General features: G+C 38.5%; 2 protein-coding genes across 3 annotated transcripts; one reads left to right on the top strand and one right to left on the bottom strand.

The window, feature by feature from the left end:
• Nucleotides 1–6398: 6398 nt before the first annotated feature.
• Nucleotides 6399–16361, bottom strand: LOC149678117 (uncharacterized). Its single transcript, XM_089836991.1, has 6 exons — nucleotides 15126–16361; nucleotides 9630–9821; nucleotides 9176–9490; nucleotides 8269–8594; nucleotides 7280–7617; nucleotides 6399–6831 (listed from the first exon to the last, which is right to left on the bottom strand). The coding sequence occupies exons 1-6, from the start codon at nucleotides 16359–16361 to the stop codon at nucleotides 6485–6487; spliced, it is 2754 nt and encodes a 917-aa protein (XP_089693117.1). The 3' UTR covers nucleotides 6399–6484.
• On the top strand, nucleotides 15483–20010 carry LOC149678116 (uncharacterized). 2 transcript variants are annotated; one of them, XM_089836130.1, is made up of 3 exons: nucleotides 15483–17714; nucleotides 17776–17883; nucleotides 19770–20010. In XM_089836130.1, the coding sequence occupies exon 1, from the start codon at nucleotides 15483–15485 to the stop codon at nucleotides 15861–15863; it is 381 nt and encodes a 126-aa protein (XP_089692256.1). In that variant the 3' UTR covers nucleotides 15864–17714; nucleotides 17776–17883; nucleotides 19770–20010. The 2 variants fall into 2 exon arrangements, with proteins under 2 accessions (XP_089692256.1, XP_089692255.1); XM_089836129.1 differs by having other exon boundaries at nucleotides 15483–17883.
• Nucleotides 20011–21152: the final 1142 nt, after the last annotated feature.

Below are 21152 nucleotides of genomic sequence, written 5' to 3'. Positions count from 1 at the left end.
GGCCATTTTATGAGGGTTTTCTCTATGGGCAAATAGCATTGGTGACGTAGCCATTACCCCCTCTGAAATAGCTCTATAGACCATTTCGGAAATTGCATACCAAAAATGGTCTATTCAGTCAGAAAGAAAAATAAGACAGACCAAGGCTTAGTTTTTAAAATTTGAATACGTGTTTTCTTATGGAAAGAAAGTAGTCAGTGTCAGCATATTACGACTTCTGATAGTTTATTGTCAGATGTAAATTGTTATTTATGTCAGTTTATGTTAATTCATGGGGCAGTTAAAGTTTGAGGGCTTCGAGCACATTAGTCGGAAAAATAGTGAACATATTGTGAGAGTCGCATTGCATCTTACCTGTTAGATAAAACGTCATAAAAAATGCCGAAAGAAACTTGGGGAGTTGCGTTTTGCAAAAACAACTCGGGTTCGAGTAAGGATGAAAGTTTGAAACTTAGAATTATTAAAAATCCGAAACGCAAAGTGGATATTAAAAACATTAACAATGATGAAAAGGATGAACCTGAGCCTAAAATGGTCAAAATGACGTCAAATCATGAATGTGCAAGTAATAATCAAGTTTTACTTTGTTTAGAGGGACGAGTAATTATGAGGGGGGATATTTAGAGTCTCGGCTGTGGTTTAGTTTAAAATGTTGATACTAGATGGTCCCGTAGTTGAGGGCCTTTCATCCCTTGACTATTGCATCATCTAGTGGTTCTTTTTAACTAAACGACAGTCCAGAATTGCTTTAAAATGTGTATTTGCTCCGACATACAGCAAAATGCCCGAACTCGTCCAGAAAAGTTTCGATAGTTGGTGAAAATGTCAATTTGCAGAATGATAAGTCCGATTCCCGAGAAGAAGAGTTGAAAGATCCAAAGAGTTTGGTCAAATCTCTTGAAAAATTTCTCAATGATCAGGAAAATTTGGTCAAACCCCTTAAGAAGTTGCTTAAAGATCAAAGAAAACTTATGAAGGATCAAGAAAGAAAGATTAAAGTTCGGGAAAAGCTTCTGAAGGCTCAAAGAAATTTAATGAAGCCTCCTCCTGAAGCTCAAGAAAGTTTACTCGTGGTTTGGCAAAAATTAGTCAGGAAGCCATCAGAAGCTGAATCTCCACAAAATTTATTCAAAAGATCTGAATGTTTTATTGATTCGTCAGAAAAGTTGCTCAAAAAGAGTCCAGAAACGTTGCTCAAAAAGAGTCCAGAAACGTTGCTCAAAAAGAGTCCAGAAACGTTGCTCAAAAAGAGTCCAGAAACGTTGCTCAAAAAGAGTCCAGAAACGTTGCTCAAAAAGAGTCCAGAAACGTTGCTCAAAAAGAGTCCAGAAACGTTGCTCAAAAAGAGTCCAGAAACGTTGCTCAAAAAGAGTCCAGAAACGTTGCTCAAAAAGAGTCCAGAAACGTTGCTCAAAAAGAGTCCAGAAACGTTGCTCAAAAAGAGTCCAGAAACGTTGCTCAAAAAGAGTCCAGAAACGTTGCTCAAAAAGAGTCCAGAAACGTTGCTCAAAAAGAGTCCAGAAACGTTGCTCAAAAAGAGTCCAGAAACGTTGCTCAAAAAGAGTCCAGAAACGTTGCTCAAAAAGAGTCCAGAAACGTTGCTCAAAAAGAGTCCAGAAACGTTGCTCAAAAAGAGTCCAGAAACGTTGCTCAAAAAGAGTCCAGAAACGTTGCTCAAAAAGAGTCCAGAAACGTTGCTCAAAAAGAGTCCAGAAACGTTGCTCAAAAAGAGTCCAGAAACGTTGCTCAAAAAGAGTCCAGAAACGTTGCTCAAAAAGAGTCCAGAAACGTTGCTCAAAAAGAGTCCAGAAACGTTGCTCAAAAAGAGTCCAGAAACGTTGCTCAAAAAGAGTCCAGAAACGTTGCTCAAAAAGAGTCCAGAAACGTTGCTCAAAAAGAGTCCAGAAACGTTGCTCAAAAAGAGTCCAGAAACGTTGCTCAAAAAGAGTCCAGAAACGTTGCTCAAAAAGAGTCCAGAAACGTTGCTCAAAAAGAGTCCAGAAACGTTGCTCAAAAAGAGTCCAGAAACGTTGCTCAAAAAGAGTCCAGAAACGTTGCTCAAAAAGAGTCCAGAAACGTTGCTCAAAAAGAGTCCAGAAACGTTGCTCAAAAAGAGTCCAGAAACGTTGCTCAAAAAGAGTCCAGAAACGTTGCTCAAAAAGAGTCCAGAAACGTTGCTCAAAAAGAGTCCAGAAACGTTGCTCAAAAAGAGTCCAGAAACGTTGCTCAAAAAGAGTCCAGAAACGTTGCTCAAAAAGAGTCCAGAAACGTTGCTCAAAAAGAGTCCAGAAAAGTTGCTCAAAAAGAGTCCAGAAAAGTTGCTCAAAAGATCTTCACTAAAATTGCTCAAAAGATCTCCATTAAAATTGCTCAAAAGATCTCCATTAAAATTGCTCAAAAGATCTCCATTAAAATTGCTCAAAAGATCTCCATTAAAATTGCTCAAAAGGTCTTCAGAAACAATTCTCAAAAGGTCTTCAGAAACATTGCTCAAAAGGTCTTCAGAAACAATTCTCAGAAGGTCTTCAGAAACATTTCTCAAAAGACCCCCAGAAAAACTGCTCAGAAGACCTCCAGAAAAACTGCTCAGAAGACCTCCAGAAAAACTGCTCCAAAGACCTCCAGAAAAATTGATAAAAAAGTCTCGAGAATACTTTAAGACTCAATATTTTGTCGATCCTTTGAAGAATGTTGAGACTTTGAAAAATGATGTCGAGACTTTGAAAAATGATGTCGAGACTTTGAAAAATGATGTCGAGACTTTGAAAAATGATGTCGAGACTTTGAAAAATGATGTCGAGACTTTGAAAAATGATGTCGAAATTTTGAAAAATGATGTCGAAATTTTGAAAAATGATGTCAAAATTTTGAAAAATGATGTCGAAACTTTGGAAATTGATGTCGAGACTTTGAAAAAGAATGTGGAGACTTTGAAAAATGACGTCGAGACTTTGAAAAATGGTGTCGAAATTTTGAAAAATTATGTTGGAACTTTGGAAATTGATGTCGAGACATTAAAAAATGTCAAGAATTTGGAAATCGTTGTCGTGAATTTAGAAATAGGTGTCGTGAATTTGGAAATTGATGTCGAGACTTTGGAAATTGATGTCGAGACTTTGGAAAGCGATGTCAAGACTTTGGATAACGGTGCCGAGACTTTGGATAGCGATGCAGAGACTTTCGAAAGTGATGCCGAGACTTTCGAAAGTGATGCCGAGACTTTCGATAGCGATGTCGAGACTTTCGATAGCGATGTCGAGACTTTCGATAGCGATGTCGAGACTTTGAAAAACGATGTCGAGACTTTCGATAGCGATGTCGAGACTTTGAAAAACGATGTCGAGACTTTGAAAAACGATGTCGATACTTTCGAAAACGATGTCGAAACTTTCGAAAACGATGTCGAAACTTTCGAAAACGATGTCGAGCCTTTAGAAAACGATGTCGAGCCTTTAGAAAACGATGTCGAGCCTTTAGAAAACGATGTCGAGCCTTTAGAAAACGATGTCGAGCCTTTAGAAAACGATGGCGAGCCTTTAGAAAACATCGAGCCAGTCTATATCAATGTCGAGAATTTGGAAAACGACGTCGATCCTCAGAAAAATGACGTCTGGCATTTGGAAAACCACGTCGAGTCCATGGAAAATGATGTGGTAATTTTGGAGAAATTTGTCGAGCGTTTAAAAAATGGCGTCGATCCTCAGAGAAACGTCTTGCCTTTGGATAACATTGTTGAGCGTTTGGAAAATGATGTTATTATTGTGGAAAATTTTGAAGAGCCTTTGGAAAACATTCGCTACGCTCCGAAAAATTACTCACGGAAATTTATTCGCAAGACAAACTCAAAAGAAGGCACGAATCTCAGTTCCGATATTACAGTTAAAACTGTATCAAGAATATGCCAAGTACCTAAACCATTTTCAACATTATCTTGCAACGTAACGGAGCAAAGTCCGAATTACTTTCCTGAGACGCGAACCAAAACTACATCACTCGAGATACCTTTGGTCGAAAATGGTACGATTGCTTGCAAAATGAAACTTGATGAAACATTACTTAGTCAAGAAACCACTGATGAAACAATACTTTGTCAAGAAACCACTGATGAAACGTTACTTAGTCAAGAAACCACTGATGAAACCTTACTTTGTCAAGAAACCACTGATGACACATTACTTAATCAAGAAATCACTGATGAAACATTACTTAGTCAAGAAACCACCGATGAAACGTTACTTTGTCAAGAAACCACTGATGAAACAATGCTTTGTCAAGAAACCACTGATGAAACGTTACTTTGTCAAGAAACCACTGATGAAACAATGCTTTGTCAAGAAACCACTGATGAAACAATACTTTGTCAAGAAACCACTGATGACACATTACTTAATCAAGAAATCACTGATGAAACAATGCTTTGTCTAGAAACCACTGATGAAGCATTACTTTGTCGAGAAACCACTGATGACACCAATATTCAAAGAAATTCAAGTCAAGACATTCTCTTAAGTTCATCAGAAACTGTTATGAGATTTTCAGTTACAAATGATACACAAAACTGTCGATTTGAGAAACCATTGACCAAAAATGATGTTAATGTTTGCAAAACAACATTACGTGGTCTAGAAATGCATGCTGTTTCCGTTAGTCTGATGCCGAACTCGAAGCAAGGCCCAATTCCCTTTAATTCCATTAAAAGCACTCCTAAAAGTCGCAAGGAATTCATCAAACGTTGCTCATTACCTAGTCAAGAAACGCGTGACGTTTCCATTAGTTCAGATGGACCTGTACTTATTAAACCATCAATGGAAAACGTTAATAGCGTTTCTGAAACAAAAGAAAATACAACTTTACTTAGTAGCGAAACGCCTAATGCCTCTGTTCTTCCGATAAGTTTGGACAAAGGCCCAAATTCTGTGGAAAACTATGCCGTTATTGCGTGGAAATTTATACTCGATAAATCAGTGAAGAAAATTGCTAAGGAAGTTGTTGAAACAATGTCATCTTGTCAAATCACGTCCAACCAGGACGGGGACATTGAAGTCAGGCTAAACAAAGACGGGGATTGCGAAATCGGGCCTAACCAAGATGGCGTTTGCGAAATCGGGCCTAACCAAGATGGAGATTGCGAAGTCGGGCCTAACCAAGATGGAGATTGCGAAGTCGGTTTCCCGTTGAATTTGAACCAAGGCCCAACTACCATCACGGAGGACGATTTCGATATTCCTGAAACGGGATTGGAACAATTGGAGGAAGGGGCAATTAAAGTAACGTCTTGTACGGCCATAAAGTCCTTTCAGTCGATTCAAGATGAATTATCATCAAATATAGTTCCGGTAACTGTGATACCAAGGTTAACTAAAACCAATCGATCTGGCCACCAAGTTCACGAATGTTCTATTGACCATATGAGCCTGGCTTCAGCATCACCATATCTTTTAGTCGAGATGCCCGATTATTTTAACCTTCAACATGATGTAAAACTGAAACCGAATACCCCAGAGAATTTTGGAAAACCTTTGCGATTGGGATTCCGTCGTGAAATTCGGTATCGTAGAAAGGTTTCGAAAAATAGTAAACGAATGGATGTGTATTATCACGTTCCCTTCGTGGTACCGGGTTTATGCAAGACTGTACTACGGTCTTCAGTTGAAGCCAGAAAGGTTTTAGAAAAAATGGATATTGATGAACTTTCTGCCAAAGATTTTTCATTCAAACACGTTTCAATTTCGGAACCACCGTGGGAGATTGTTAAAATGCCCAATGAATCGAAATAGTAAACGAAGTGAAAGAATCTCTTCCGGTGTGAATTGGTTCAACAAGTCTGAAACGTTTGTATAAATTTAACCAACCAATCTTGTTTTAGTTTAGTTGCCAGTCCTTTTGAAATAATGTTCTTATTATTATTATTCACGATCTCTAAAAGTTTCGAAATCTTTCTTTCTTAGTAATCTATATTTTGCTTAATTGGTATTTATATTTGCATTAAGACGGTCATTTTAAAATATCGCTTCCATATCACTTGAAACTTAATTAAGTTAAAAGTAATTAACTTAAAATTAGTAATTAATATTATTCCGTCCATAGCCCGAAGTTTAGGGCTACTTTCATTACATTCTTGTATAAAATTTTAATGTAAATAAATTAAAGATTTTGCATTGCATTGCATTTTATTTTAATAAATAAAAAAATTATAATATTACAAGCAATATTGTTCTATTTTAAAATTTGATACAGTTGATACTATTGATAATGGATGGTAGTGTATTTTGCTAGCGTCTTTTCATAGCGTTTCTAGCACAATTTATTAGAAATCGCAAAATACCGCTCGCAAAGGCCTAGTTGATAATGGTAAGTATCGTGAAACAAAATAAGAATTGAAGTCGCATTTTCCGAATTGTTTTACAAATATTTATTTTCAATGAATTTTACAATTCATTACTTGCAATATTATGGTCTTTATTCTCGTCATGCGATTCTATTATCAAGTTGTCAGTATGATATTAACGCCGTCTACGTTGTAATAGTTTCCAACTTTACTCGTGAAATTATTTGACTCGAAATGAAGACCAGGTACAACAGCCAAGGCGTTATTTACAATGTATTTATTATTGTCAGCGATGTCCACTACGGTATTAGTGAAACTCTCCAAACTAGTATTACCGTATTTAGTAAATAATTCGAAAACGTGTTCGTACTCAAAAGGCTTCGCCGTTGTCGAGTGAGTGTACATGATGTATATTGAAGCGTTTACACCAATGTCCATGAAGTTTCTGGTGTAGAAACCGCTGTTTGAGTAGCCAATACATCGGAAACATCTCCAAGATCTGCCTACAATTTTTTGTAGATACAACGTTTATTATTATTATCAGAAGTAGGATAAGGGACTAGAAGTAAAGAGCTTTAGCATTGGTAGTAGATCCTGGCACTAGTGAACAAATTTGAGGATTTTATGCCGCTTCCATCGCGCCCACACTAGAGAGAAAAAAATTGGTCGAGTTCCAAAAATATTTCCTACCCCCTTCCCCTCAACCTAAAGCGGCGGGACACGGACGCCGGTACTTGAATCTAGTTCGGCCGTCTACCGCCGCGAGCGTCTCACTTTTTGGAGGGAAAATTCAGAAACCGCTACCAGAGGGCCAACCTTTGGTATGTTAGCAAAAATATTCACTTTCGCCAAATGAAGAATTAGGTTAGCTCAGTACTTCTAGTCTCATCTCACTTCTGTTATTATTTATGTGTGAAGCTTTGTAATCGGAATTTTGTATCAATGATTTACCTATGGATTGTGAAAACTTTTCACCCTGCTTGAGATCTACGGTGTCGTGAGCGGCCAAGGCATAATCGTAGAAAAAGTATTTTTGTCTCAAGTATGGGTACAATTCCTGGACCAAGTAGTAATTGTCGTTGCCCTTGTGAATTTCCACGAAATTCTTCAAGTCTTTTTCCATATACTCGACCATGGCGTGATCTTTAATGTAGTCAACACTTCTCTTGACGTATTTCCAAAGTATTTCCATCTTGAACTGCATAATGCTAGAGTAATGAAGCAGATTCTGGTAGGATTTATTTGGATTAAGACTGATGCATTTCACAGCCACAGCTGAACCACGCAAGCTGAAAAAAATACAACGTTATACACCAATTAATTCCAAGATTGAAGCAAACACCAAATAGGCAGGCGAACGCTTATTAGGGCTATTGCACTGCAAGAGGCAGCGCGAGTTGGCTATCTGGTTTTAAAACGTTTTATACTGTGAAAGACGTGGACAGTAAAGAGTTTAATCAAGGATAGATGTAATTTTAGAAGTAGGAATGGAGAACGGTTAGTATTTACTTCAGTACGTCTGACTCATAGACCACCCAGTATAAAGCCCCTCCCTCCAACACGTAACGAAAAGTTTAAATTATCTTATTGGCTGCTCACTTCAACTACGTTTTGATGACGTTGCTGATGGGGACGGCCAGAAAAATAGTGACGTAATTCCTGTTTTTACCTCTGTCTCTATGACCCTCCCGCCTCTTCTTCTTTCATACCCCCCTCCGTCCCGGGGAAGGGGGTCCGGGACTTTGACGCGCGCCCAGATATTACCCTGTTCTCTATTCCTACTTCTAAAATTAAATGTATCCCTGGTTTAATTAAGTGCTGATATGAATAATTTTTTTTTTCTTTTATATTAGAGTTAAAAAAGCGACCTGACTAAATTTCATATCCGCATTTCTCTAACTTCAATTCGCTAAGCCTTTGTAAAAGTTTTTTTAGTTTACCTGTAGACTAATAGTAGTTTTGCCAATGTTTTCTCGTATTTTTTCAAATCGAATTCAAATTCCCAGGCGATACGACGCGGTGGGGTTCCGATGACGTTGACTACGTAATGACTCAGAAATTCAGTCGCGTCAAAAGCTTTGCAGTTAATTCGTACCATATTCAAATTGTTTTTGGTATTTTTGCGTGCAAACAATCTCAGGCTGTTCTCCGTATCGAGCAAGGATTGCTTCTTCTTCAGAATGTCTTTATGGAAAAACGGCAATTTGAAAATATCCGGAAATTGATTCGTTGCCACTCTGAGATCATTTGTAACATCTTCCAAAGTCTGCGAATATAAATTAAACAAGACGGCCCAAGGGCTCGTAATTTTAGCCACATCGTACGAGTGAATAGTCCCTCTATACCCTACCCTAATGAGTGGATAACCCCTCTATACCTTACCCTAATGAGTGAATAGCGCTATCTTTTCCAATGCTTAAATGAGTTAATAGCCCCTCGATGCCCTACTCAAAACGGTGATAAAATTATAACCGTATAAATTTACAAATGCTGTAATTCTAATTTTCCGGCGAATCGAAGAACAGATAGTTTACAACATAGACTTATGCCGATGCACGCTTATCGCATCTTATAAATTTCTAATAAGGACTTATGCCCAGAAACTTTTGAAAGATAAAGTTTAGTTATAGTGATTACCCATTTCAGTGATCATCCCCTCGAATTACCTTTAATTAATTTTTGATTTCTTTGGGACTGTTTTCGGGCTAGTGCCTTGCAATAAGGGAAAAATTTGAGAACACCATTTTAAAGAGGACATTTTGGTCTATGAGATTTGCGATGTGCAAGAAGCTCTCTTATTTTAAAACTACGATCAAGAACCGAAATCAACATTGACAGCTAACCTACCTCAAAAACGTCCATGATTTCATCGTAATTCCAATCCGATTGGTTCATTTTCAGGGCAATGTATTGGAAAGAGAACGCGATTTGAGCCAAAAACTCCGGCGCCTTCAGTAGGGTTTTATTGTTGAAGACATCCAAGTCCTCTTTGTTCTCTGGTGATAAATAGTCCAATATTTCTTTCAAGAACTTAGTTCCGTTAACCAAGGATTCCAAGACCTCCGGTGGTTTGGCATCTGAAATGTTTTTCTTTGATTCTTTCTCCTTGAGTTCCATGTACTTGAATACCGAATCGACATTCGTCAGACATTTGGCTGAATTCTGATAAACAAAATGAATTTCATTACTATAGGTGACATAAAGCTTGAAATTCAAATGAAACTTATGCCGAATTTGTAACTTAACGAAATGCTTCCATACAACGCTTTTTCAAACTCTAATGACGTATTTTGGTTCTTACTTTCAGTACATATCCACTTGGAAGACAGACGCTGTATATTTTGCCAATCAAGTAGCTTTCTTTTTGACTACAGTTTTGAACGAGAATATCACCCGGTTTCAGAATAATTGGTTCTTCGCCAATTTCTTGTTCCATTTCGCAAAATGGTAATTTCCTGCGTTCATCCACGTATTTCCATTCGACAACGCCTTCCTGTTCAAATTTAGTGGAAAACGTATTTCAAACACCTTTTTTCGTTGTTTTAGAAAAAATATTTTTGCTACTGTTACATAAGATGACGTCACACCGCTAGGCGGCGTGACTAGCAATAAACATAGTTGTTCTGTAAACTAGTACGCTCTAAAATAGACATTACAGTGCTAGACCTTGCCGAATAAACAAGCTTTACTAGAACTAACCTTAGTCGTTATTTACTCGTGCACACATACGTAACATGGTGCCAGAAGTGGGGTGTGAAAAGAAACAAGAAATCAAGCGCTGAGCCCAACAATTGAACTAAACGCGGATAACGTGAATTAGACCAATTAGACAAGTAAACCTTTGCGGCAAGTTTTTTTTTCCGCGATTCACATGGCTACGTTTCACGCGCCGGCGCCCTTTACCCCCGGTCAAAATTCGGCGGATGCCTGGGAAGATTGGCTAGAGGAGTTTGATATCTTTGCCAAGGCTACAGAACTGAGCAAGAAAAATGCGGATACGCAAATCAATACCTTCCTGCATATTATTGGAACAGAAGGTAGGAAGCTATATAAAATTTTAGACATTCCAATCTTAACGGATATTAACGGTACGGCCCTTCCGCGAACATTACGGCAAATTTATGACGCTTTCTCGGCTTACTTCGCGCCGTACAAAAACGTGACTCTTTCGCGGCATCTATTCTTTTCAACTCGCCAAGGCTTAACGCAATCGTTTGACTCTTTTGTGACAGAATTGAAAACTAAAATAAACCACTGTGATCTCGATGCAGTCCGCGATTCGCTTATTTGCTCACAAATAGTTGAAGGCATTCATAGTAAAGACTTGCAAACCAAACTTTTAACGATTCGAAATGTTACTTTAACACAAGCCATCTCCGAATGTCGTGCAGTGGAGAGTGCGATTGCATTCTCATCAGTCATGAAAGCAACAACGAACAATACACTACGTGTACCAACCTCACCACCGCCAGTTACGGTGGATGCATTGCATCATCGTTCACGACCACCTTTTCATAGACGAGAACAATATCCCAACGCCTTACGTCATCAATCCTTGTCTCCAGGTCCTAGACGATCTCAAACATCCTTTCCGCGACCACCTCGTGCAACATCAGCTTTTCCACGGGCCAGCCTTAACTATCGTGCAACACATACTAACCCACCTTGTCCTCGGTGTGGTTTACAACACGCTCCTCGCACTTGTCCAGCAAACGGGTCCAGATGTGCGAAGTGTGGCGGTCAGAATCACTGGGCCAGAGTCTGTACTTCCGTCTTTGCCCTGACTGAGCTTAATCCATGGCACCATACCTCAGATTCACACCAAAACCACTACCAACAAGATGAAATCTACCCTCCGACTACACCAGATAATGATGTTTTTCAGGACCATAACGCCATGACAGCGGTTCAGTCATATCAACCTCCGCCATTTGCGGATCCTTCAGAATACCTGGGGGAAGCGGCACTTTTTGACACTGACCCGTTTTATGTTCATCTCCTTACTATTGATGAACTTTCAACCCAGACCGACGCCAACACTTGGCTGGCAACGATATGCCTTGGTAATTACCCGGTGCACTTCAAAATCGACACTGGATCCCAGGTGAACGTCTTGCCCTACGATGTCTACCACCAGCTGATAAATCCTCCCATGATACAACCGACATCTCGACGAATCATGTCCTACTCAGGACATCAAGTTCCCATGCTGGGCTGTATTGACATCTTTGCATCATCATCGAATGCCTCTCGCTCTTGCCACTTTTACATAACGCCACAGCAGACCTTACCCATCCTAGGCGCAAGTACATCAACACAATTGGGTCTGATTCAGCGTATCGAAACAGACGCTCACATACCGAACATTGTCACATCAGCATTAGCACCAACCCAAGTCAATGTACTCCAATCACCAAATATTATCGCAGCTCCGTCAGAAATCATTGCGGAATTCCAAGACGTATTTGGTCCTATGGGTTGTCTGCCCGGATTTCATAATATTACCTTACGAGCCGACGCCAAGCCAGTAATTGTTCCGCCGCGTAGCATACCTCATGCTTTTCGCGAGCCTTTAAAGAAAGAACTTCAAAGGATGGTCGCACTAGGAGTAATTGAGCCAGTTACGAAACCCACGGACTGGGTTCACCCAATTGTAGTAGTCCCGAAAGCTAAAAAACAACCAACACAACAAACAGTTCAGTCTACTAACCGGAACGAAGAAACAGAAATTCGAGTCTGTCTGGACCCGAGAAATCTAAATATATCCATCAAACGTCAACACTACAAACTGCCAACATCTCAAGAAATATTTAGCAATCTACAAGGTTGCAAAGTCTTCACTGTGCTGGATGCAACATCTGCTTTTTGGCAGATCAAGCTGACTGAAGAAAGCTCGTACTTGTGTACGTTTGCCACGCCGTACGGTAGATTCCGTTTTCTACGTCTCCCTTTTGGAATATCAAGTGCTTCTGAAATCTGTCAGCAGGTAATGCATGAGATTTTTGGAGATATTCCAGGCGTGTATATATCGACAGATGACTTCCTGCTGGCTGGTACTGGAATCTCACATCACAACGACATCTTAAAAGCCGTTTTAACACGGGCACGGGCTAATGGAGTAACATTCAGTGCCAAGAAACTTCAACTTGCGGTTCCAAGAATTTCCTATCTGGGTCATATAATCTCACAGTACGGGGTGCAAGTAGATCCTAAGAAAATAGCTGCTGTTCAGTCTCTCACTCCCCCGAGAAACAAGAAAGAGTTGCAAAGGTTTCTTGGCATAATAAATTACCTTAGTAAATTTATAGAACGCCACTCCGAAAAGACGATGCACCTGAGGACATTATTAAAAGCAACATCTGAATTCATATGGGACGCCAATACACAACGCCTTTTCGACCGCCTGAAGGAAGACATCACGAAAGCTCCCGTATTAGCTTTTTATAATCCCGACAAAGAGAACCTAATTTCCGTCGACGCCAGTCAATTTGGCATTGGAGCGGTCCTTTTGCAGGACGGTCAACCGATAGAATACGCTTCCACCACTTTGACAGAAACACAACAGCGCTATGCGCAAATAGAGAAAGAAATGCTCGCGATTGTCTACGCTGTTGAACATTTCAACTATTATATTGTTGGTAATAGGGTTACGGTTGAAACTGACCATAACCCATTACTTGCCATAATGAAAAAACCCATCGCTACACTATCACCCCGACTACAACGGATGGTTCTCCGACTTGCCCGTTACGACCTGACACTCAAATATGTGCCAGGGTCGCAAATGTACATAGCCGATGCACTTTCGCGTTCACCTACTCCGACCTTAGGCATCAACACCGATTTCCTGGAAGGGCCCGCAACAGCATTGTATTCTATGACTGTCATGTCACGGGACAAAGTTCTGGACTTTCAACATGCCATACGCCAAGACGTGAACATGCAGAAGCTTCAACACTATGTCCAGCACGGATGGCCCAAATACGCATCTATGGTTGACGCAAATCTAGCTTCCTATTGGCCCATCAAGAATGAAATTCATAGCGATCAAGGCTTACTGTACAGAGGGGACCGTTTGATCGTCCCTTTATCGCTACGGCCCATGATAATTGATCAACTTCATGGTGCTCATCAAGGAATTAACACCTGCCTTCGAAAAGCAAGAATGCATGTGTACTGGCCAGGCATGACAGATCAAATTTCTAAAGTCATCCAGAAATGTGAAATTTGCTTAAGAAGAAGCAGGGCAAATACACACGTCATAACAAAACCACATGAAATACCAATGCTCCCATGGGAAACAGTGGGAATAGACTTATTTCATACGGAAGGAAAACCCGCTCTCCTATGTGTGGATTATCATTCCAAATTCGTCGAAGTTGACGAATTACGGTCAACAAATGCAAAAACAGTCATAAAAGCCTTAAAACCTCATTTTGCACGGTACGGGACGCCACAAAGGATAGTTACTGACAATGGACCACCTTTCAACTCTTCCGAGTTTGCGCACTTCCTATTGCAGTGGGGAGTAGAACACCGGACATCAAGTCCTCATTTCCCACAATCCAACGGGATGGTAGAAAGGCACATTCAAACGGTAAAAAATCTTCTCAACAAAGCCGCTCAGACTGGAGTAGATCCACACTACATTTTACTTGAATATCGAGCCACACCTCTCCAAGACCTTCCGGCTCCGTCAGAAATGTTAATGGGTCGTGTGATTCGGACACCAGCAACAACAACTTCCGCTATCTTGAAGCCTCACTTCCCATTACAACGCACATGGCAAGCACTAGAAGCTCGAAGAGCGCGAATGGCAAAACATGATTCACGACCCAATACCCATATGAATTCTTTCAATATTGGCGAAAATATTCTCTTCAGTGTTGGCCCTCGTAGCTGGCAAAAAGCAACAATCACTGGCATCGCAAATGAACCCGATTCCTATATAATCACGACACCGAACGGAGCACAATATAGAAGAAATAGAATACACCTGAGACCAACGTATGAAAATCTTCACCACGAAATTATGACCAATACATCGATGACAAATACAATGACCCCAAAGCCAATCACGGCGAAAGCGATGATTCCGAAGCGTACAGAGGGAGAAATTAGTAGATGTCAAATTTCCTGGCGAATTGGTAAAGAGCAAGAAAATCAGAGAAGAAGGACAACAACCTCTATTGGAATAACAAGGATACCCGAGAGACCACTACTAACGGCTCAAGAAAAGTTGCCAGGGCCTCAAATGCCTCAAGCTCAACCGCAAGAAACTGGCAAAAGTTCTAGAAGTGGGCGGCAAATAATCACACCGAAGCGTTATCAAAATTCTTAAAATTAACCTAGTTTTGTGTAATTACTGTTTAAGCAGAATTTTAATTAACCTAGTTTTGTGTAATTACTGTTTGGGCAGCATTTTAATTGACCTAGTTTTGTGTAATTACTATCTGAGCAGAATTTTAATTAACCTAGTTTTATGTAATTACTGTTTAGGCAGAATTTTAATTAACCTAGTTTTGTGTAAATTACCATTTAAGCAGAATTTTGTTCAGGAGGCATTTATAACTAATTTTTAACTAAAAAAAAAAAAAAAAAAAAAAAAAAAGAAACATGTTACATAAGATGACGTCACACCGCTAGGCGGCGTGACTAGCAATAAACATAGTTGTTCTGTAAACTAGTACGCTCTAAAATAGACATTACAGTGCTAGACCTTGCCGAATAAACAAGCTTTACTAGAACTAACCTTAGTCGTTATTTACTCGTGCACACATACGTAACAGCTACTTACGTGGATACCTTCGTCCCAGTCATTTTCAAAACCGATATGAAACATTCGGTACTTTACACCTTTATCGAAATCGATTTTACCCTCGACCTCGGAATCATTTTCGATTACAATTTCTTGGTTTCCATCTATTGGTTTTTCGTCAAAGTTCGGGCTGTCAATACATATTGGTTTGTCAGAATCTTCATTATCTTCTAGATCTTCTGGTCTCACAGAATCATTTGTTTCTTCAACATGTTCTGGTTCCAAGCCATTCCTTTCTTGGTCAACATCATTTGATTCGTCAAAATGTTCTGATTCCTCATCATCAATTCCTTTGTCAACATTCTTTGTTTCCTCAAACTCGACTGGCTCACCAACATGTATCACTTCGTCAACATCCTTGTCTCCTACACCATCGTCTACGTTGTCAAAATTCTTTGTTTCCTCAAACTCGACTGGCTCACCAACGTGTATCACTTCGTCAACATCCTTGTCTCCTACACCATCGTCTACTTTGTCAACATTCTTTGTTTCCTCAAACTCGACTGGCTCACCAACGTGTATCACTTCGTCAACATCTTTGTGTCCAACAGCATCGTTCACTTTGTCAACAGCATTTGTTTCTTCTGCTTCTTCGTTTCCTTGGACCCCAATTTTGGGTTCTTCAACATTTTCCCCTTGGTTATCTTTATCTGCATCGGCACTCTTATGTTCCTCAACATCTCCATTAATATCGTCTCCCTTTTCACTATCGTCTGATTCGTCAACATCTACAATTTGGTCTCCATCGGTTGTACCCTGAACGGCTTTTGCTTGATCCACAATTTTTGTTACGTCAACATCTTTTTTCTCTCTTGCCTCAATGTCAATTCCTCCACCAACATCTTTGGCTCCGTTGACATCCTTTGTTTCTTCAACTTCCGGGATACAAGAATCAGGGACGTAACGCCTCAGTTCATCCAAATCCGGTTTGTCAACTAGAACCTTTCGCCAGAGGTAATCGAGCAAGTACTGGCAATCAGACTGACAAACTTCCCCATTATTTGTTGGAACTGAACAGACTTCCGAAACAAAAATTGTAACGACTATGCATTTTTCATTGCCGTGGCAATAGGGTTTGAGAAATTTGTATATAGCATCTTCAGTTTCCTCCGCTTTTTCCAGTGTTTGATCGGTGTCTTCTATTAAGGATGCTTCGTAGGCGCGCGAAACACCGAGGGTTAACGTTATCACTAGAAGTAGTAGGACCAGCTTCATAGTTGACCGCGGCGTTTTATATCTTAAACCTAATGCGAGAGAGTAATCTGTTTTCTTCAAAAAATAATTATGCCTAAACGAAATAAAATATTTGATGCGTTTCGGAAATTTATGCCTAGTTAAACATTTTATTCAAAGATAAAATTCGGGCTGAGTTATTGAACAATTTTTTTTAATAATACGAGTTAGCTATTTTATATGATGATATATCTTATCTCTAAAGTTTAAATGGAAGCTAAAATTTTATAAGAAGTTATTCAGTCTTTCAATGACTTTAAATAAACGAATCATTTAATTACACTTCGCGCAATTACTGTTCCAAGGAGTATAGAAATCTCAACCTGCTCTATTAGAAATAAAATAAATGATAAAGGTTATTCCTAAGGCTCTTAACGAACTATACATAACATTTGGTGCTTAATTTAAAGGTGATTTAGATTATGTTGGCATCTTTGACCAAATCGTAGAACATTGATTGTTCATTCTTCAAGAGAGCATCTGGAGAGTCGAATTCCATAATTCGGCCCTGATCGAGAACCATCACCCTATGAAGAGTTAAGAGATATCAGACTAGCCTCATCATTTTAAGCCGGTTTAAAAGGTAGGTAAACTAACTTGTCGTAGTCTAAGATGATGTTTATTCTGCGCGCGATGGTGATGATGGTAGAATTGGTGAATTCCTTCTTGATGGTCTCTTTAATGAGATCGTCAGTGTCCATTTCGACCGAGGCCATCAAATATCCTCCACCAGTTATCCTACTAAATTTGTGGGCTTTGATAATGTATATATCGTTTCGGTGGTCACGATGAAAGATATCAATCAGAAGGGTCTTGGTTGTTTTCTCTTTGACGTGTCACGTGGTCTGATGGTCCATTTTACCAAACGCCTGAAGAGCGCCGACCATGGTTCAAATCTGAGCGAGTAAAGTTATATCGCATAAGATGCAGTCTTCCTCGAAATATCCCATTACAACACTTGGAAAATCAACCGGAATCAGTTGGAAAACTAACTGAAATCATTTGGATAATCGACTTTAAACATTTGGATAACTCAGAACTATCAATTCTCTTAGCCCGTATTTTTAAATATAAAAGTTTCCCGATTAAAAATTTTCTTATTATTTTCAGTACCTGGATTCAACACTCGTAAGTTACGCATTTATAAAAATATTCTTATTACTTTCATTATTAATCTTTTGAACAAAATCTATTGTATCAATGGAATATATTTGAAAACAAAAACTTGCATTAACATTTATAAAATATTATTTGATAAAATTATTTCTATTTAGCTTACTAATTATAGCTATGGCTATGATATAAAAGCTCGATTGGTACCCTCTGAACACAAGCGTAAGTATATATTAGTATTTCATTTCGAGAAAAGTGTTAATAAAATTCACACCATCTGAAGTTTGATGTGCGGGAGAGCAAACACCGACGGGAAACACCGGGTGCCTTTGCAGCCAGTTAAAGGATAAGATCCACTACATTAAAGTGATTTCTCAATATGACAGAACAGGTGAGTCGAATAATAAACAGAATAAATGGCTTGATTTCCGACTTAAAATTCCCACGGAAATTTGAGCAAAATTATTATGTAGTTTCAAGTGATTTATAATTTATTTTTCTTCTGTGGTAGGCACTCTGTTTCAAAAGTGTATCTCTTTGTTCTCTTTTCTGAACTTCTGAAGGTCTAATACACTATTGCTATTATTAATATTATTATTATTATGATATAACCATGGATAAAGAATGCGCGTGAGGAAATTTGTTTTCAAGCTATAGGATCGGCAACTCCCTACCTCGAACGACAGCTTATTCTGTATATACTCTGTTACCACATAAGTTGTCAGCACGTGCAAAGCTAGGTTTCTGTAACTGACAAGAGACAAAAAACTTCAGGATCTTCAGGATTTAAAATATCCGCGAGGTTTTTTTAGCTCGAGTGCACGGACCTCTAGGCCTTAGTTTCAGATACGTGTGAAATTGCCTACAAACTACTACACGTTGTATTGTATTTTTCTGCTGTTTTATTGTGTTTTATTCTGTTAAATGTGGTTTCATTGTGTTTTATTCTGTTAAATGTGGTTTCATGCTGTTTTATTGTGGTTTTAAGCTGTTTCATTGTGTGTTTATGCTATTTTATTGTGTTTTATGCTGTTTTATTGTGTTTTATGCTCTCTTATTGTGTTCTATGCTGTTTTATTGTGTTCTATGCTGTTTTATTGTGTTCTATGCTGTTTTATTGTGTTTTATGCTGTTTTATTGCGTTTTATGCTGTTTTAATGTGTTCTATGCTGTCCCTTTGTGTTTTATGCTATTTAAAACGTGTTTATGTGGTTTATTTTGTATTTATGCGGTTTTATTGTGTTCTATGCTGTTCATTTGTGTTTTATGCTGTTATATTGTGTTTTATGCTGTTCATTTGTGTTTTATGCTGTTTTATTGTGTTTTATGCTGTTTAATACGTGTTTATGCGATTTATTTTGTATTTATGCGGTTTTATTGTGTGTTTAAGCTGTTTTATTGTCATTTATGCTGTCTTATTGTTTTTTTGCTGTTTTATTGTGTTTTATGCAGTTTTATTGTGTTTTATGCAGTTTTATTTTGTTTTATACTGTTTTATTTTGTTTGTATGCTGTTTTATTGTAGAGTTTAAGCTGTTTTATTGTGTTTTAAACTGTTTTATTGTTTTTTTACTTTTTTATTGTGTTTTCATGCTGTTTAATGTGTGTTTATGCTGTTTAATGTTTATTTATGCTGTTTTAATGTGTTTTATGTTGTGTTATTGTGTTTTTATGTCGTTTTATTGTGGTTTATGGTGTTCTTTGCTATTTTGTTTTGATTTATGCTGTCTTATTGTGTTTTATGCCTGTTTTATTGTGTTTTATGCTGTTTTATTGTATTCTATGCTGTTTTATAGTGGTTTTATGCTGTTTTATTGTGTTTCATGCTGTTTTATTGTGTTTCATGCTGTTTTATTGTGTTTGGGCTAAAATATTCTATAAAAGTTATAATATTAGTTAGAAATCTCCGCGTTATTCTACAGTTAAAAAGTATGTTTGATATTCCCTAGCTTTTTCTCACAGTCAGAATGGACATTTAGGACTAAGGTTGAACAATCTTGAAGCTGCTAAAACTGGTAGCGTTATATTACCTATAGCTATTTTCCACAGATTACTTCTCAGGATATTAAAGGGGCTGACCGAACTTTGGGGCAAACGACGGTCTTCCTCACAGAACTTATAGCTTTGCGGTTGGGTAAAAAGAAGGAGGGGGGAAGGGTTGAACAGCCCCTTTAACTTCTGATATTTGTTACTGAGTTTCAGGTTAAAATTAAATTGCTAATTGAAGCATTCCAAGTACTAAAACTATTGTTAATAATGAACTTTTCTAATTTCAAAGAACAATACAAGCATCTGCTGCATCATGAGCCTATTGACGTTATCTTCCCAGTACCATGCCAGTTCCAAGCAGAGGGGACCGGGTCGACGCCATTCAGTGATAAAGGAGGGCTTCTCATATCACACGACGCGAGCAAGCTTCAACGAAGTTTACTTTTTGTTTTTATATCTATATACTTTGGTTTATACTTCATAAATGTACTATAGAATAAATAAATTGTTCGTCGATTTAATGAATCTCATTTTTTTTTCCTTTTCTTGTCAATTAAGTTACAGGCATATATAGGATTTTAAAATGGATTAATTAGATTAAAATGGATTGGGAATATGGGTTAATTAGAGGTTCCCGGTAATCACTTTAGCACTGTTAAAGGCAGCGCGTCGAGGGGCTATTCACTAATGAAAATTTTCTTTTAATGCTGATTTTTATTTATGCTTTAAAAAAGGATAGGGATTCATTGGTGATTTAAAATGGATGGGGATTAATGGTTGCGTCTGGATTACGAGTAATCATCGAGGGGCTACTCACTAAAAACTTGTTAGCGATTTTAAACGGGATTGGGATTGTGGGTAAAGTGTTGTTATTATTTTACTAGTTATGAACGAATAATTAAGAATTCACACATTTGACGCTAGGGGCGCTGTATACGTAAATACGTATTTACTGACATCTAAAACATGATAAAATTCTGCAAGACATTCGTGTAAGCAATTGATAGTTCATAAATTGCCGCTAGAGGCGCTGTGTACGTAGTTACGTATTTACTGACATCTAAAAAATGATAAAATTCTGCAAGACATTCGTGTAAGCAATTGATAGTTCATAAATTGCCGCTAGGGGCGCTGTATACGTAGTTACGTATTTACTGACATCTAAAACATGATAAAATTATGCTAGACATTCGTGTAAGATATAGATAGTTCATAAATTGCCGCTGGGGGCGCTGTATACGTAGTTACGTATTTACTGACATCTAATACATGAAGAAATTTGCCGCTAGGGGCGCTGTCTATGATATTATATAGGCCTAACGGTGTGTTCTCTTATTTGAATTAGCGCCCACGTCACACTTCGAAGCGCCCCCAACGACGGAATTTATTATAAAACTCGGACGCCACTTGTCCAGGTTTCTTTTCACTCTGCGCCGGCGACCAGTCAACATCGTTCCTTGATCAGCTCCTCGTAATGCTAACTTTCGAAGGCAATATTGGATGGAAAGCCACGTTTTACGCCGATGTTGGGACGTGACTCTAAGCTCTCCGCCATTGAATGTCCATTAGAACGTTGAAATGAACGCGAAAGGTCAAGCCTAGTACGGTATGTGTGAAAGTCTTTCAATAATCCAAAGCCATCCAGCTAGCATTTTATTATTTAATTTAAGTT

Source organism: Phalangium opilio, unplaced genomic scaffold (genome assembly GCF_054372755.1).
Source record: "Phalangium opilio isolate 3A_F unplaced genomic scaffold, DU_Popi_V2 ptg000042l_1, whole genome shotgun sequence".
NCBI classification, from domain to species: domain Eukaryota; kingdom Metazoa; phylum Arthropoda; class Arachnida; order Opiliones; family Phalangiidae; genus Phalangium; species Phalangium opilio.
Note: the sequence above shows the minus strand (reverse complement) of the source record. Positions and strands in the feature narration are given on the sequence as shown.